At 49.5% G+C, this 18,852-nt stretch overlaps 1 protein-coding gene across 9 annotated transcripts in view; it reads right to left on the reverse strand.

Moving 5' to 3' along the window:
• LOC119953294 (epsin-2-like) overlaps nucleotides 1–18,852 on the reverse strand; it is a 101,664-nt gene that overhangs the window by 33,786 nt on the left and 49,026 nt on the right. For all 9 annotated transcript variants that reach the window (XM_038777416.1, XM_038777415.1, XM_038777410.1 and 6 more), the window contains one exon: nucleotides 3,281–3,408. In XM_038777416.1, the coding sequence (XP_038633344.1) occupies nucleotides 3,281–3,408 (128 nt within the window). The remainder of the gene's footprint in view (nucleotides 1–3,280; nucleotides 3,409–18,852) is intronic.

Raw genomic sequence — 18,852 nt, forward strand, 5'->3', positions numbered from 1 at the left:
TCTCTCTAACTGACCGGTCAGTGCCAGCTCTCTCTCTCTAACTGACCGGTCAGTGCCAGCTCTCTCTCTAACTGACCGGTCAATGCCAGCCCTCTCTCTCTCTCTCTCTAACTGAGCAGTCAGTGCCAGCTCTCTCTCTCTCTCTAACTGACCGGTCAGTGCCAGCTCTCTCTCTCTCTAACTGACCGGTCAGTGCCAGCTCTCTCTCTCTAACTGACCGGTCAGTGCCAGCTCTCTCTCTCTAACTGACCGCTCAGTGCCAGCTCTCTCTCTCTCTCTAACTTACCGGTCAGTGCCAGCTCTCTCTCTCTCTCTAACTTACCGGTCAGTGCCAGCTCTCTCTCTCTAACTGACCAGTTAGTGCCAGCTCTCTCTCTCTCTCTCTGTAACTGACCGGTCAGTGCCAGCTCTCTCTCTCTAACTGACCGGTCAGTGCCAGCTCTCTCTCTAACTGACCGGTCAGTGCCAGCTCTCTCTCTCTCTAACTGACCGATCATGCCCGCTCTCGCTCTCTCTCTAACTGAGCAGTCAGTGCCAGCTCTCTCTCTCTAACTGACCGGTCAGTGCCAGCTCTCTCTCTCTAACTGACCGGTCAGTGCCAGCTCTCTCTCTCTGTAACTGACCGGTCAGTGCCAGCTCTCTCTCTAACTGACCGGTTAGTGCCAGCTCTCTCTCTCTCTCTCTAACTGACCGGTCAGTGCCAGCTCTCTCTCTCTAACTGACTGGTCAGTGCCAGCTCTCTCTCTCTCTCTAACTGACCGCTCAGTGCCAGCTCTCTCTCTCTAACTGACCGATCATGCCAGCTGTCGCTCTCTCTCTAACTGACTGGTCAGTGCCAGCTCTCTCTCTCTCTCTAACTGAGCAGTCAGTGCCAGCTCTCTCTCTAACTGACCGGTTAGTGCCAGCTCTCTCTCTCTAACTGACCGGTCAGTGCCAGCTCTCTCTCTAACTGACCGGTCAGTGCCAGCTCTCTCTCTAACTTACCGGTCAATGCCAGCTCTCTCTCCAACTGACTGATCGGGCTCTCGCTAGCCAAATGTTACTGGCCACAGTTAAGTCTATCGGACGGATTGCTGAGGGCAATGGAGCATTCTCTCATACTGAGGCCCGAGGATACACAGGAGCCTCAAGGTTTAAATTCCCTTGTGCTCTCTCCAGCCATTGATTGGTGTGAGACAGCCCGGGACCATCAACCTTCACTCCGTTTGAATGAGGCTCCAAGACTCCAGGTGGGATTCTCGGGTCGCTGCGTTTCCTCAGTGTGGGGAACTGGCTCAGCTTGGTGTTCGCATTCCAGGATCTTTTCAAAAATAAATTTAGAGTACCCAACTATTTATTTCTCCAATTAAGGGGCAAATTAGCGTGGCCAGTCCCCCTAACCAGCACATCTTTGGGTTGTGGGGGTGAGACCCACGCAGACATGGAGTGCAATCTAGGATCTAACAAGGCTGGCAGTTTATGTACTCAGCTCATTGTGAATGAAAGGTTTACATTTATATTGTTCCTTCCCACGGCCTGAGACAGCCTCAAAGTGCTTTACAACCAATAAATTATGTTTGAAGTGTAGTCACTGTTGGAATGTAGGAAACACGTCAGCCAATTTTCACACAGCAAGATCCTGCAAACAGCAATGTGATAATGTTTGTCTGAAATTAATTGAGGGATAAATATTGGCTAGCACTCCCTTAGTACAGTACTGCCCCTCTGACATTGCAGCACTCCCTCAGTACTGCCCCTCTGACATTGCAGCACTCCCTCAGTACTGCCCCTCTGACATTGCAGCACTCCCTCAGTACTGGCCCTCTGACATTGCAGCACTCCCTCAGTACTGGCCCTCTGACATTGCAGCACTCCCTCAGCACTGGCCCTCTGACAGTGTAGCGCTCCCTCAGTACTGCCCCTCTGACATTGCAGCACTCCCTCAGTACTGGCCCTCTGACAGTGTAGCGCTCCCTCAGTATTGACCCTCTGACATTGCAGCACTCCCTCAGTACTGGCCCTCTGACAGTGTAGCGCTCCCTCAGTATTGCCCCTCCGACAGTGTAGCGCTCCCTCAGTACTGGCCCTCTGACAGTGTAGCGCTCCCTCAGTATTGACCCTCTGACAGTGTAGCACTCCCTCAGTATTGACCCTCTGACAGTGTAGCGCTCCCTCAGTATTGACCCTCTGACATTGCAGCACTCCCTCAGTACTGGCCCTCTGACAGTGTAGCGCTCCCTCAGTATTGCCCCTCCGACAGTGTAGCGCTCCCTCAGTACTGGCCCTCTGACAGTGTAGCGCTCCCTCAGTATTGACCCTCTGACAGTGTAGCACTCCCTCAGTATTGACCCTCTGACAGTGTAGCGCTACCTCAGTATTGACCCTCTGACAGTGTAGCACTCCCTCAGTACTGGCCCTCTGACAGTGCAGCACTCCCTCAGTACTGCCCCTCTGACATTGCAGCACTCCCTCAGTACTGGCCCTCTGACAGTGTAGCGCTCCCTCAGTATTGACCCTCTGACAGTGTAGCACTCCCTCAGTACTGGCCCTCTGACAGTGTAGCGCTCCCTCAGTATTGACCCTCTGACAGTGTAGCGCTCCCTCAGTATTGGCCCTCTGACAGTGCAGCACTCCCTTAGTACTGCCCCTCTGACAGTGCAGCACTCCCTTAGTACTGCCCCTCTGACAGTGTAGCGCTCCCTCAGTATTGACCCTCTGACAGTGTAGCGCTCCCTCAGTACTGACCCTCTGACAGTGCAGCACTCCCTCAGTACTGCCCCTCTGACATTGCAGCACTCCCTCAGTATTGCCCCTCCGACAGTGCAGCACTCCCTCAGTATTGACCCTCTGACAGTGCAGCACTCCCTCAATATTGCCCCTCCGACAGTGTAGCGCTCCCTCAGTATTGACCATCTGACAGTGTAGCGCTCCCTCAGTATTGACCCTCTGACAGTGCAGCGCTCCTTCAGCACTGAACCTAACAGTGCAGCACTCCCTCAGCACTGAATCTCTGACAGGGCGGCGTTCCCTTATTACTGACCTTCTGACAGGACGGCGCTCCCTTATTACTGACACTATGACAGTGCAGCGCTTCTGGGATACTGATCCTCAAATAGTGCGGTGCGCCCTCAGAACTGACCCTCCGATGCCTTGAATCTGAAGGTTGTATGTTAACCTGTTAACCATTCAGGATGTATGGATGCAGTGCGATAGCAATGAATGTGGCAGATATGTATATTCTGTGGGTTGGGAACAATCAAGTTGAAACTGAAAGGAATCTGTTTCTTAATGATTGCTTTACCTGTGTTGCCTTCTCAGCTTCCTCTCTGCTCATAGCCAGTGCGAGCTGTAACTGCAACTCCTCCTCACCACTAGTGTGGGGCCTGGCCTGTTCCAGATCCGGATTAAACCTCGGCGATGAAGAGGAAGCTGAAAAATACACAGGGGGCAGAGTAACATCAGTATTCCAACATCTGTGGGCAGCACGGTAGCACAGTGGTTAGCATAGTTGCTTCAGAGCTCCAGGGTCCCAGGTCCTGGCTTGTGTAACTGTCTGTGAGGAGTCTGCACACTTTCCCCATGTCTGCATGGGTTTCCTCCGGGTGCTCCGGTTTCCTCCCACAGTCCAAAGATGTACAGATTAGGTGGATTGGCCATGCTAAATTGCCCTTAGTGTCCAAAAAAAAAGGTTAGGTGAGGTTACTGGGATAGGGTGGAGGTGAGGGCTTATGTAGGGTGCTCTTTCCAAGAGCTGGTGCAGACTTGATGGGCCGAATGGCCTCCTTCTGCACTGTAAATTCTATGATTCTATGATCTGGCTAGGGCGACTGGATCTCCAAATCTCAAAACCAGAACACATTGCTAATCTATGTGAAGATGTGGAGATGTCGGCGTTGGACTGGGGTCTGTGTGAAGGCGGGGCTCTGTGATGATTGACATGTTGGGTGACCAATGGCAGGCGTGTGGGGGGAGGGGCGGGGGCAGAGTTGGCAATCCTGTTTAGATATCCAATTATTGAAGACAGCAGAAACAAACCACTGACTTCTGTGTCAACGACAATTCTGCCCCATTCTCTTAAACAGAATCAACCCAAGGCTCCGTTGACACTAGATCCCAGACAGAATCCTCTATTCTGCTTAAACTTTACAGAGTTGTGCACAAAAGATGTGGGGCGAAATTCTCCGCCCCCCACGACGGGTGGGAGAATAGCGGGAGGGCCTTCCCGACATTTTTGCCACCCTCCCGCTATTCTCCCACCCCCCCGCCGAAGTCCCGACCCGAATCGCTGCCGCCGTTTTTTTACGGCCGGCAGCGATTCTCAGCTGTTAGATGGGCCGAAGTCCCAGCCCTTTCCGCCGTTTTTACGAACGGCAAACACACCTGGTCTTGCCGTTCGTAAAAACGGCGTCACAAACTCGCTATTAATAACCATGGCACCGATTGGCACGGCCGTACCACGGCCATGCCAAGGGTGCCATGGGCCCGCGATCGGTGGGCACCGATCGCGGGCAGCGGGCCCGATGCCCGCGCACTACTTGTCCTTCCGCCGCCCCGCAGTATCCATTCGCGGGGCGGCTGAGGGGCAACCCGGCCCGCGCATGCGCGGGTTTCGCGCAAAAACGCGATGACGTCACCCGCGCATGCGCGGGTTGGAGTCTTCCAAACTGCGCATGCGCGGCTGACGTCATATGACGCGTCAGCCGGCGCTAACTCCGGCAAGCGGGCTTAACGATTTTCGTTAAGCCCGTCTTGCCGGAGCCTACGGCGTCGGGCTGCTAGCCCCGACCGGGGACCAGAATCGGTCCCCGGTCGGGAAGGGGCGCGCTGCCGTAAAACCCGCCCGGGTTTGACGGCAACTTTACGATTTCTCCCGTTTTGGGAGAATCCCGCCCGTGATCTTTCACGGTCTCTGTGACACTGGATCAATAAATTCACACTGAGGAAAGAAAACCCAGCAGACCACTGGATCTTGTAGTAAGAGTTGGACTGGTTACAGCAGTGTTTTTCAAACTTTTTTTCCGGGCACCCATTTTTTTTTTATATATATATAAATTTCGAGTACCCAATTCATTTTTTCAAATTAAGGGGCAGCTCAGCGTGGCCAATCCACCTACCCTGCACTTCCTTGGGTTGTGGGGACGAAACCCAGGCAAACACGGGGAGAATGTGCAAACTCCACACCGGCAGTGACCCAGAGCCGGGATCGAACCCGGGACCGTGATGCCATGAGGCAGCAGTGCTATCCACTGCGCCACCATGCTGCCCCGCGGGGACCCATTTTTACCAACCGGCCAACCTTCGGGACCCAACCCGGCCGACCTTCACGACCCACGCCAGCCAACCTTTGCGGCCCACGCCGGCCGACCTGCGCGACCCACGCCGGCCGACCTGCGCGACCCACACCGGCTGACCTGCGCGACCCACCATTTTCTCTTACCTTGTTTGTTGCTGACAAAAATGGAGGAAATGGTTTTGGGTCCCTTTGGCCCCAATGGTCCCTTTGTCCCTCCGAACGTTAAAATAAAAGGCTGCGATCATATGAAAAAAAAATACGGCCGCACTGAGTGTTCCTGTCCATTTTGAAGGACGCTCGCAGCCGGCATTATTAAAAGCCGGCGGCTGCGGCTGTTGCGCGCGGATTTGCGCGGTCGGGAGCACCTCGACAGATGGCTCCATGACCCTCCCGACACCCGCCCACAGGTCGCGCCCCTGAGTTTGACAATGCCTGGGTTACAGTGTATGTGTGAGGGTGCGGAGTTAGATGGGGTGCAATGTATGTGTGGGTGGTGAGTTGGATGGGGTAGAGTGTGTGTGACGGTGGGGATTTGGACAAGGAACAGTGTGTGTGTGTGTGTGTGTGTGCGAAGATGGTGAGTTGGATGGGGTAGAGTGTGTGTCAGGGTGGGGAGTTGAATGGGGTACAGTGTGTGTGTGTGTGTGTGTGTGAGGGTGACGAGTTGGATGGGGTAGAGTGTGTGTCAGGGTGGGGAGTTTCATGGGGTACAGTGTGTGAAAGTGTGGAAAGTTGAATGGGGTACAGTGTGTGTGTGTGGGGAGTTGGAGGGTGTGCAGTATGTGTGAGGATGGGGAGATGAACCGGGTACAGTGTGTATGAGTGAGGGTGGGATTTGGATGGGGTACAGTGTATGTGTGATTGTGGGGAGTTGGAGGGGGTACAGTGTGTGTCTGTGAGGGTGGGAAGCTGGACAAGGTACAGTGTGTGTGTGAGGGTGGAGAGTCAGATGGGGTACAGTGTGTGTGTGAGAGGGTAGAGTTGGTTGGGGTACAATGTGTATGAGGGTGGGGAGTTGGATGGGGTACAGTGTGCGTGGGGGTTTTGAAGGGGTACAGTGTGTGTGGGTGGGGTTTTGAAGGGGTACAGTGTGTGTGAGGGTGGGGTTTTGAAGGGGTACAATGAGTGTGAGAGAGTGGGATTTTTGTAGGGGTACAGTGTGTGTGAGGGTGAGGGATTTGAAGGGGTCTAGTGTGTGTGAGGGTGGGGTTTTTGTAGGGGTACAGTGTGTGTGAGGGTGGGGTTTTTGTAGGGGTACAGTGTGTGTGAGGGTGGGGGTTTTGAAAGGGTACAGTGTGTGTGAGGGTGGGGGTTTTGAAGGGCTACAGTGTGTGTGAGGGTGGGGTTTTTGTAGGGGTACAGTGTTTGTGAGGGTGGGGGTTTTTGAAGGGGTGCAGTGTTTGTGAGGGTGGGGGTTTTGAAGGGGTGCAGTGTTTGTGAGGGTGGGGGTTTTGAAGGGGTGCAGTGTTTGTGAGGGTGGGGGTTTTGAAGGGGTGCAGTGTGTGCGAGAGAGTGGGAAGTTTGAAGGGGTACAGTGTGTGTGTGTGTGTGAGGGTGGGGAGTTTTAAGGGGTACAGTGTGAGTCATGCTGGGGATTTGAAGGGGTCTAGTGTGTGTGAGGGTGGGGTTTTGAAGGGGTACAGTGTGTGTGAGGGTGGGGTTTTGAAGGGGTGCAGTGTGTGTGAGGGTGGGGTTTTGAAGGGGTACAATGAGTGTGAGGGTGAGGGGTTTTTGTTGGGGTACAGTGTGTGTGAGGGTGAGGGATTTGAAGGGGCACAGTGTGTGTGAGGGTGAGGGATTTGAAGGGGCACAGTGTGTGTGAGGGTGGGGGATTTGAAGGGGTACAGTGTGTGAGGGTGAGGGATTTGAAGGGGTCTAGTGTGTGTGAGGGTGAGGTATTTGAAGGGGCACAGTGTGTGTGAGGGTGGGGGATTTGTAGGGGTACAGTGTGTGTGAGGGTGAGGGATTTGAAGGGGTACAGTGTGTGTGAGGGTGAGGGATTTGAAGGGGTACAGTGTATGTGAGGGTGAGGGATTTGAAGGGGTACAGTGTGTGTGAGGGTGAGGGATTTGAAGGGGTACAGTGTGTGTGAGGGTGAGGGTTTTGAAGGGGTACAGTGTGTGTGAGGGTGAGGGATTTGAAGGGGTACAGTGTGTGTGAGGGTGAGGGATTTGAAGGGGTACAGTGTGTGTGAGGGTGAGGGATTTGAAGGGGTACAGTGTGTGTGAGGGTGAGGGATTTGAAGGGGTACAGTGTGTGTGAGGGTGAGGGATTTGAAGGGGTACAGTGTGTGTGAGGGTGGCGGAATTCTGTAATCAGGAAAAGTAATTTTTGGGGTAATTGTTGGGGAAGAGATGATCTGATTTATTTATTGAAAATCCAAAAGTTAATTTATTAATTGTTAAGTCAGATGTGTTTAAAATTTTGTAAAAGTAATGATTTTCTAAGGATTGCCACAGTTCGCAGAAACTGTTCACTTCAGATTTTGTGGATCTCTGGTACAAAGAGTACAAAGAACAGTACAGCACAGAACAGGCCCTTCGGCCCTCGATGTTGTGCCGAGCAATGATCACCCTACCTAAACCCACGTAACCCGTATACCCGTAACCCAACAATCCCCCCCATTAACCTTACACTACGGGCAATTTAGCATGGCCAATCCACCTAACCCGCACATCTTTGGACTGTGGGAGGAAACCGGAGCACCCGGAGGAAACCCACGCACACACGGGGAGGATGTGTTTCTCTGCAATAAACTGAAGGAATATTGGGCCTATCGACCACTGGAAATCCAAACTAAGAGAGCTGCCCGTGTTCACATGGGAGAATCATGAAATGATAAAACATGGAAGATGGCCATTCAGCCCACTCCTCTGGTGCTAGCTCCATGGTAGATCTAGTTTATTAATCCCACTACTCTGCACTTTCCTCTGAAAATGTTTTCCCCTCAAATAGTTGTTCAATTCCTCGATGAGATTCTCCTCAAGTCTGCTTTCACCTCCATTTCAGACAGCGCTCTCCAGCTGACAACAACTTGCCGCATCAAAAATGTTTGCTCATGTCACCTTTGGTTCGTTTGCCAATCACCTTCAATCTTGTTACGCTCTTGCCACTGTCAACAGTTTCTCCTCATTAACTCAATCAAAACCTCTCATGATTTTGAACACTTTTATGAACTCCTCCTCACACCTTCTCTGCTCCAAGTTTCTCAAGTCTCTCATATCGATCAAGTCCCTCATTCCTGATACCAGTCTAGTAAATCGCTTCTGCGGCCTCCCTTAAGGCTTCAACATCCTTTCTGAAGTGCAGTGCCCAGATTTTAACAAAATACTCTAGCTGAAGCCTAACCAGTGTTGTACAAAGGTTTAACTTGTCCTCCTCGCGTTTGCAATCCATTCCTGTATTAATGAAGGGGTGCGAGCATCACTGACTCGGCCGACATTTGTTTTGCAATTGCCCCTTGAGAAGATGGTGGTGAGCCACCTTCTTGAACCACTGCAGTCCATGTGGAGTTGGCGCACCCACAGTGCTGTTAGGGAGGGAGTCCCAGGGGTTTGACTCCAGCGACTCTGAAGGAACGGCTGATACATTTCCAATCAGGGTGACGGGTCCATTACAGGATGCCGACAACTTGACCAAGGCTGAAGGGAGGAAGAGGGAAATAAATTCCAGAGGAAAATGGAGGGAAGATGCTGCCTGATGTGGGTTGGCAAGGTTGGAAAAGTGCCGGCCAGCTCTTGCCAGGGAAAGAGGATAAACAGATTATGCGGCGCAAGTCCCAATAACTAATCTCAAGGATTTGACTGAAAATAATGACGCCGCCCAAGATTTAAAACCTTTGCTGTAATTTTCCAGGAGGCTCCTCCTTTACTGAAAGGAGGGGGGAAAACAACTGAAGAGAAATGGTGCAAGAATTGAATGTCTTTGTAACTGGCGCCCTTTGAACACAGCACCTAGCAACTGAACTCTCAGGGACAGGGAGTGCCTCATATGAGCTGCACTGCTGGGAAGTTCAGAGTCAGTTTTCAGTGAAGGCTGAGTGAATTTAGAACAATCCCAATCTGTCTTTATCTAAAGGAGCCTGCTTGGCACTGCAGTGCAGGACTGAGGGAGCGCTGCGTTGTCAGAGGTGCCATCTTGAAGATGCTGAGGCATCGTCAGCGTTCTCAGTGGAGTCTGATGCTACCGTTCAAACTGAATTAGGGGGAAGTTCTCCCTAGTGGACCTGCCCATATTTATCCCTCAACCAATATCACCAAAAGAAAAATCTGGTTGTTGTCTGTGGGATCTTGCTCTGCGCAAATTGACAACCGCGTTTCCAGCAGTGACTCTGCTTCAAAAGTAATCATTGGCTGTAAAGCACTTTGGGATGTCCTGAGGTGGTGACAGGCACTATAGAAATGCAACCCGGGGGTCTTGCTTTTTAGTGTCACGTCACATGAGCTTCAGGGTGGTCACTGGGCGGGACCTCGGTCCTTTGTTCCGGGAAAAACAGTTGGAACTGCAGAAAAGGAACTAACTCTGGCAAAAGCCAAGGAATCCCATGCATCAAACACAGAACTGAAGTTCACTCCAATCTCAGTCAGTGACCCCTGTCAGCGTGGATTGTGAAATCTCCTTGTTGTGTCTAAGCCTGACCACATTGCTCTTTAGCTGTGTCTATTGATGGAACGAGCTTGCAGACGTGGCACAATAAACACTGCAGTGATCTCAGTTTTATGCTTTGTGATGTCTCAATATGGGGAAGGGGCTATGGGGTATTAGACAGCAACGGGTTAGGCTTGGGCTGGGGCTGTTTGGGAGCACCGGGGTGGGCATTGGGAGCCTTATCAGCAGATGCAACATCATGGGGATGGGGATGGGGGGTGAGCGGTGTACCTGCTCTCATCAATGGAGAGTGAAGGACAACACAAACCAAGAGTGTGAGAGATCAGCCAGCAAGAAAGAAATATGAGTTTACAGGAACAGGAGGAGGCTATTCAGCCCGTTGAGCTTCTTCCACCATTCAGTCAGATCAGGGCTGATGTGCAATTAATCCCCATTTTCCCTCCTTTCATCCATATCCCTTCAAAATGTTACTCAAATTAGCAATATTGATCTTGAAAGTTCCAATTATCCCAACATCCACAACCTTGGGGCCGAGAGCGTTCCAGGTCTCCACTAGTTTATGAAAAGGTACTCTGTCAGAGATTTCATCACTGAACAGCTTAGATCTAAATTTTACGTCCTTTTGTTCATATTCTCTCATCCATGTTGTACCTGCACAGGGAGTATTTGCTCAGGAGTGAAGAGGGAGCTTTACTCTGTATCTATCCCTGTGCTGTACCAACCCCGGGAATGTTTGATGGGGACAGTGTAGGGGGAGATTTACTCTGTATCTGTCCTGGGAGTGTTTGATTGGGACAGTGTAGAGGGAGGCTTACTCTGTATCTAACCCTGTGCTGTACCAGCCCCAGGGGGGGTTTGATGGGGACAGTGTAGAGGGAGATTTACTCGGTACCTATCCTGGGAGTGTTTGATGGGGACAGTGTAGAGGGAGATTTACTCTGTATCTAACCCTGTGCTGCACCAGCCCCAGGAGGGTTTAATGGAGACAGTGTAGAGGGAGATTTACTCGGTATCTGTCCTGGGAGTGTTTGATTGGGACAGTGTAGAGGGAGCCTTACTTTGTATCTAACCCTGTGCTGTACCTATCCTGGGAGTGTTTGATGGGGACAGTGTAGAGGAAGGTTTACTCTGTATCTAATCCTGTGCTGTACCTGTCCTGGGAATGTTGATGTGGACACTGTAGAGGGAGCTTTACTCTGTACCTAACCCTGTGCTGTACCTGCCCTGAGAGTGTTTGATGGGGACAGTGTAGAGGGAGATTTGTTCTGTATCTAACTCCATGCTGTAACAGCCCTGAGAGTGTTTGCTCAGGGCACTGTAGAGGGGGTTTTACTCTGTATCTAACCCCATGCTGTATCTCGCTTGGGAGTATTTGATTGGACAGTGTAGCTGGAGCTTTACTCCTTGTGTGACGTGTGCTGTGCCTGCATTTTACTCTGTAATCTGATTTTTGTGATGTTATATAGAATTACATGGAACAACAATGAATATACAAAATCAGACTATTGGGACCAGCTGGAGAATTTGGGTGTTTATGCTGAACATGTGGCTCCATCTACCTCATTTCATCGACCCCGATCGGCACGATTCCTATTCTTTTCTTTCTCACATGTTCATCTAGTCGGTTCTTAAATACATCGGCAGATTTCATTTCCGTTGTTCCCTGTGGCAGAAAGTTCCACATACAAAGCACTTTCTGGGGTAGAGAAATTTCTCCAAAATTTCCCATTGGATTTATTTTTGATTAATTTGTGGGACATTAGCATCACTGACTAGGTTAGCATTCATTGTGCCAGAGTTGGGTAGACTGCCTTCTTGGACTGTTGCAGTCCAAGTTGTGACAAACATCTCTCTCGTTCAGGGTTCTTCTTAATTTGTTAACGAGGTCATGCTCAGTTCTGTGAAGGTTAGAGTTGTAACGGGTTAGGTAACTAAACTGCCGGCCTGTAGAGATTGTCAAAACATCTCAAGAAACAGCAGTTCATAAGTTAACAGAGTCAGAGTAGGAGAGGGAGCTATTAAACAGCTGGTGGGCTTCCTTAGTTGGAGGCCTCTTGGGCAGAATCTTACCAGAATTTGGTAATGTAACAGACTCAGACAGAAAATTGGGGTGTGAATCTTCGTTTGCCCAGACCAGTTTCCCTGCGGAATCTTGAGCCTCTTAGACAAAAAAAGTGTGAGGATAGTTTGCACCATCACTGGCAGGGCCTTGTAGAGTCAGGAACAAGCTCCATAGAGATTGGGGTGCCGTCTTTAAAGATGGTACTGGGTCTCCTCCTCCCCAACAATCCTTGCTGGCATTCCACTCCATCCCCCCCCCCCACACTTCTGGACAGGGTTCCGCTCCCCTTGCCAACACCCCTCACCCACAGTGGGTGCTGAACCCCCACCAAAATCACGGAAATATAGCTGGCACACTTCCCCCCCCCCCCCCCCAACCACACATCAACGTTCCCCTGCCATGGGGTTCTCACTAGACCCCGCTCCTGACACTGTCCCCTGGCACAGGTTGGCACTGCCAAGTGGTCACTGCCAACCTGTGTTAGGGGGCAGTGCTTGGACACTGCCCGGGCGTGGCTATCTACCTCCCCCCTGCCCCATCCCGGGGTGGGGGGGGTAAACGTAAATCTGCGCCCCAGAAGGATCACCTCGACTGCCTCATGCCTGGCCAAACCCGTTGTAAACCTCGCCATGTGAATATTTAGTGAGGGGGGAGCATGTGGCGGGGGCCACTAATAATATTTAAATCCATTCAAATGCATTAAAATGAGGTGGGCATGAATCTCGTGACATCGCAGGTGAGGAGCGGGGAAAATCAGGATATGCGAGCTCTCTGGCGAGAATTGCGTTTCCTGATTCTCACCAGATTTTCTGCACAAGCCGCTGCTCCCGCGGAAAATGTGGGCTCAAGATCATGCCCGATGTCTAGACTGCTTGCAGAGAAGTGCAGCCCAGAGAAATTGTTGTTTTGGGAATTAGAGCTAAATTAGTTTTAAAACATTTAGTGAACCCTGAAAGGCTATGTCATCATGAAGATAGGTGGAGTTTACAAAGGTTTACGATTTCAATGTATCTGTGTCTTTGCTGGGAAAGAGTCTTCTCCAGCAGAGGGAGAAGCTGGATACCAAAAAGTGCTGCTGTTTTCAGGGTTCAGGCAGTTAGGGCTCAGTTAAGCCCTGGGAGCTAATTGGTGCAGTTGAGGGCAGGTTGCAGTTTGGACCTTGTGTGGTTTGCAGCTATGAGGGAAGACCTCAGAGCTATTTACAGCTCATTGCAGTTGGGAGACTGGAATTCAGAGAAATCCAGTGGCCGTGTTGGCTTTGTGACGCTAGCAGCCATGAAAAAGTTAGTAATGTGCCCAAAATTGGAGGCTGGTTTCAGCTTTGTGAATTCCATGGAATGCACTATCAGAAGAGACTAAAGCACTGAGAGGTGAGCAGTCACTGAGGCAGTCTGAGTCGCAGCAGCATTTGAGGGAATTCAGAGGCTAAATCTTCAAAAGTCTAGAGTTGAAATCCAGCATGAGGTAGGCAGAGGCTAATGAGATATTTGACTTACTCTGGTCTCTGACATCTACATGGTTTGCTCAAAAATCTGTGGAATCTGCCTTGGTCACATCTGCCATTTAATGTGCTATGTGATGTTTTCAACCACAGTTTACCTGTTAATTAACTTTTATCTCATGTTAATTCTTAATGTTAGTATATGAGATAGATATTATAAATTGTTTTACTTTTCGGACTTTGTATAGTAAAGTTTATTTTGTTTGTTCAAAACCGTGGAATCTTGTGGCTTTATTCTCTGAGTAACTGGGATTTCAAATAGTGACACCAAGGGCAATTTATCATGGCCAATCGACCTGATCTGCACATCTTTAGACTGTGGGAGGAAACCGGAGCACCCGGAGGAAACCCACGCAGAGACAGGGAGAACGTGCAGACTCCGCACAGTCACCCAAGGCCAGAATCGGACCTACGCCCTGCTGCTGAGAGGCAGCAGTGCTAACCACTGTGCTGCCCCAATGAACAAGGACAACCAGGTCCCTTTGGACACAGGTACTCCCCCACCTCTCATCAATTAAGAAATACTCTGCTTTCTTGTTAGTCACTTTGGTAGAAAAAATTTCACACTTATTCGCGTTATCTGCCAAGATACCACCCGCCGTTTCCGCCATCTCCAGGACACATGATCATCATGAGGAAATAGAGGTCAGCAGTGAGGCAAATACAAGGACAGGTGCTGTTACCATGCGGGCTGACACGGACAGCCTCAAGAACAAGGAATTCAAAAACTCTCCTTGTCTTACATACATACATACGAACATACAAAATAGAAGTGGGCCATTTGGCCCCTTGAGCCTGCTCTGCCATTCAATAAGATCATGGCTAATCTATTTGTGATTCGAATTTTACATTCCCATCTACCCAGATAACCAAGACTACCTACTCAACAAGAATTTATCCGCATCCGACTTAGAAATGTTCAGTGACCCCGCCTTCAGAGGCAGATTTCCAATGTCAAACAATCCCCGGGGAAAGAAATTCTCCTCATCTCTGTCGTAAAACAGTGCCCCCTAGTTCTGCATGTTCCCACAAGAGGAAAGATCCTTTCCATGCCCACCGCATCAAGATCATTCAGTATCTAGAATATACTTCAATCAATTCACCCCTCACTCTTCAAAACTCCAGTACAAACTAGCCCAATCTGTCTTAACATTTCCTCATTGGACAACTCACGTATTCCTGGTATCAATCTAATAAACCTCCTCTGAATGCCTCCACTGCATTTACATCCTTCCTTAAATATGGAGACCAAAACTGCACACAGTATTGGAGATCAGTGATCTCACCTAAGTCCTGTATAACTGAAGCATTAGATCCTTACTTTTATGTTCAATTCCTCTCCTAATAAAAAAATAGCATTCCATTCACCTTCTTATCATTGGCTGCACCTGCATACTTACCTTTTGTGACTCTGCATGAGAACACCTAGATCCCTCTGTAGCTCGAAATTCTGTAGCCGTTTCCCATTTAATACTCTGCTTTTTTATTCTTGCTGCCAAAGTGAATAACTTCACATTTTCCCACATTATACTTTATCTACCAGATTTTTTGCCTACTCACCCAACCTATCTATAATCCACCTGCACCTTTCATATGTCCTCTTCACAACATACTTTCCTACCTATCTTTATGTCACCTGTAAGGTTAGCTACTACGCCTTCGCCCCCCCCCCCCCCCCCCCCCATCATCCACGTCATTGATATAAATTGTAAAAAGTCGATGCCCCGGCATCCTTTAATTGTTTCCAGTCTTGTAAATGTCACTTGGGTATAATTTTTTGACTTCTACTTGCAACTGGTCAAATCAGCAACTTGGACCTGAGTAATTACGTGAACCAGCTTTTGACAGAGAATTGAGTATGGATTGTAATCTCCCCTCCTAAAGGGATTTACACCTATTCTTAAGCATTTACAACCCAGAGACCAGACCTAGCTATTATTTTATCTCCAAAAACACCCATTTGCCTAGCCAGAATCTGTTTCCCTGAAGCAATATCTCAGAGTGATTAATCAATGACTCGCTTAGTTGTGGACACTGAGCGATGTTATAGCTTCAATCAGTGTTTGTGGAACCACTTCCTGATGCCATCACCGACTGGGTTCTGAGTGATTACATGCAGATTGGAAGTAAAGATTTAACTTTTTATTTTATAAAGTCACTCAATATTTTGATACAGGAACATTTGAAATGTTTTGAGCTGGCAACTTGTGTATTTGATTGCCTCGTTGTCCTTTAGAAAGTTTTCTTAGCAATGTGTTATGAGCCACGTGTTATAAGTGTTGTCTATTATTAAACTTGCATATTAAGGGCAGCATGGTGGCGTAGTGGTTAGCACTGCTGCTTCACGCCACTGAGGACCTGGGTCACTGACCGTGTGGAGTTCGCACATTCTCCCTGTGTCTCTGTGAATCTCACCCCCACAACCCAAAGATGTGCCTGTTAGGTGAATTGGCCACGCTAAATTGCTCCTTAATTGGGGAAAAAATTAATTGGGCACTTTAAAAAAAAAACCTGCATATTGGAGGTGCAAAATTGCCCATGTCCTATTAAATTTTATTCCTTGCTGTCAAGGGTAATTATCCATCTGAAAAATGCAACAACACATGTGACAAGCTCCACAGTAATGTGCATGGCTCCACCGGTGCTTATTGAGAAAGCCATTGGTCCATTTCATGCGCCCCCAATACTGTGTCCCACACAGTTTAGCTCATTCACACAACCAGACAATCCAAAACAGGCCAGGACATAAAGATTCCCATGGAGACTAAACTACTTGGAGGAGAGCATTCGAAAAACATTTACTTGGAGGAACCCTGAGTGATTTTTCATTGAAGGGATTTTGTGCATTTATTGCTCATCCCGAGTTGCCCTGAGAATGTGGTGGATCTGGTAGCAGTTTAATCGAGTGATTGGCTTGCTAGGCTATTTCATAGAACACTTGGGAGTCAACCACATGCAGGTCAGACTGGGTAAGGAGGACAGAGTTCCTTCCCTAAAGGACATTACTGAACCCATTGGTTCTTATTGCAATTCAGCAGTTTCACGGTCATTGTTACCGATCCGGACTTTTTAGTTCCAGATTTTTAAAAAATTGCATTCAAATTCACAAACCGTTGTGGTTGGATTTGACCTCACATCCCCTGGTTCAACTGTCCAGTACACAGTGTTCAGTAACATTCGCAACTAGGGTGGCCATTCATCCAGTTTTAGACTGGACAGGTCTATTTTCAGCTTCACTGCTTCCAGTCTGGCACTGGATGCCTTAATGTCGGATACTTTATTTTGAGGTTACTAACAATGCCCAGATCCACAGAGACTCGGTCCCAGACCGCATTGTTGGCCCCAATTGATGGGTTTGTGTAGATGGATGCCACCTGGTCACAGCCCCAGCCCTGTGCCCAACTGGCAAAGTAATGGACTCCCCAGCAAGGGCATTGTTCTGGGAGGCTTCCTGACTGGTTACTCTTTTCTGGGGGGGGGGGGGCTTCCTCACATGGGTCTCTTTTCTGGGGAGTTTGTGAGGGAGGGTCCCCCTATTTATGGGGACTGGCCAAAACTGGACGGCAGCTCGGCCCATCGGGGCCCGGAGAATCGGCGGGGGGTGGGGGGGAACACACGACGACACCGCTGTCAACGGCCCCCGACCGGTGTGGCAGGAATCCCGCTGCGGCCCGAAAAACGGCACTGGAGAATAGGGAAGCTGGCGTCAGGGCGGGATTTGCGCCTTCCCCCTGGGATTCTCCGACCCGGCGGGAGGGGTCGGAGAACCCCGGCCAATATTCCAGATGTTGTCTGACCAATGACCTGTACAATGAGGTAAAACCTCCCCACTTTTGTATTCAATTCCCCTCACAATAAATGATAACGTTCTATTAGCTGTCCTAATTACATGCTGCACCTGCATACTATTCATGCACTAGGGCACCCAAATGCCTCCACACCTCAGAGCTCAGCAATCTCTCACCATTTAGATAAGCTTCTTTTTTATTCTTCCTGCTAAAATGGACAATTTCACACTTCCCCACATTATACTCAACTTGCCAGATTGTTTCCCACTCGCCTTGCCTAGCTATATCCTTTTGCAGATTCCTTATGTCATCTTCACAATTTACTTTTCTACCTACCTTCGTGTCATCAGCCAATTTAGCAACCACCCCTTCAGTTCCTTCATCCAAGTCATTTATAGAAACTGTAAAGAGTTGAGGCCTCAGCACTGACCCCCATGTGGCACACCCCATCCTGCCAACCAGAAAAAGACCCATTGATGCCTGTTAGCTAGCCAATCTTCTATCCCGGCAACTATAAGCTTTTGTTTTCTGCTAAACGGAGACATCAGCCAACCAGGAAGGGGGGAAAAAAACCTCTGCTCTCCTTACTCTACTCATGAAGGATTACACGACCACTGTCGCTGCAGGTTATTCCAGCAGCTCAGTGCGTTTCTGAGCAGTCCCAGGAAGAAAAGGGTGTTTGTTCCAGTTTATTTAATATGCAACACTGTGGGATTTGGAAGGGGAGAAGACCAAGAGTATGAAGCTTCAGGAGTTGATTCCAGACAATGGTTTAGCGTGCAGCAAAAAGCAACTCGAGGTTAATCCACACAATACCTGCAATGCAGTGAACTTTCTGGAACCTTCACATTGTCCAGGCTCAGAGTCAGAACCGCACACTGCAGATTTGGGAAATTTACCATGCTTACTGACACAGGCTGTTGGCAATTAATACACTGAATTAACTCAATGACTGCCTGCAAGAGGGGGTGAAGGGCTTTATCCTGTACCCTGCTCAAGGGAGGGCCCCTCCCCTACGCTGCTCAAGGGAGGGCCCCTCCCCCTAGCATCCCCACCCCCAAAGGCGCTGATTCACGCCACAGGATAGGATTGGGAAACTCTGAGAGACATCGCTAAGGTTACAGAGAGTTCACCGGCCATCACAGGAGACCAGACTCCACCCTCAGCCGACACCCACATTTTCAGCAGGTGTCTGGGGAATGCAATAGGGTGAAACACCCTGGGAATGTTTCCTCTTCAGTTCAGAGGTCCTGAGACTGAAATTCCAACTGAGCTCAGAATTGACCTACCTGATGTGAGGTCTGTGTCTCCGAGCACCTGTATGTCTGTCTCTGTTTGCCTATATGTGGGTGTGTGTATTATGCCTGTTGGTGTGTGTGTACATATGTGTGGGTTCATATCTGTGTGTGTATATGCACCTGTGTGTCTGCATGTGTTGGTGTATCTGTGTGAGTGTGATTATGTGTACCTGTGTGTATGTCTGTGTAGGTGTCTGTGTGCATGTATGTCTCTGTGGGGGTGTTTGTGAGTTGATATCAGTGGGGGGGGGGGGGGGGGGGGGGGTCTGTAGGGTGTGTGTCGTGGGGCAGGGTTGTATGAGTGCATTGATTTTTAAAAAAAT

Source organism: Scyliorhinus canicula, chromosome 18 (genome assembly GCF_902713615.1).
Source record: "Scyliorhinus canicula chromosome 18, sScyCan1.1, whole genome shotgun sequence".
NCBI lineage: Eukaryota > Metazoa > Chordata > Chondrichthyes > Carcharhiniformes > Scyliorhinidae > Scyliorhinus > Scyliorhinus canicula.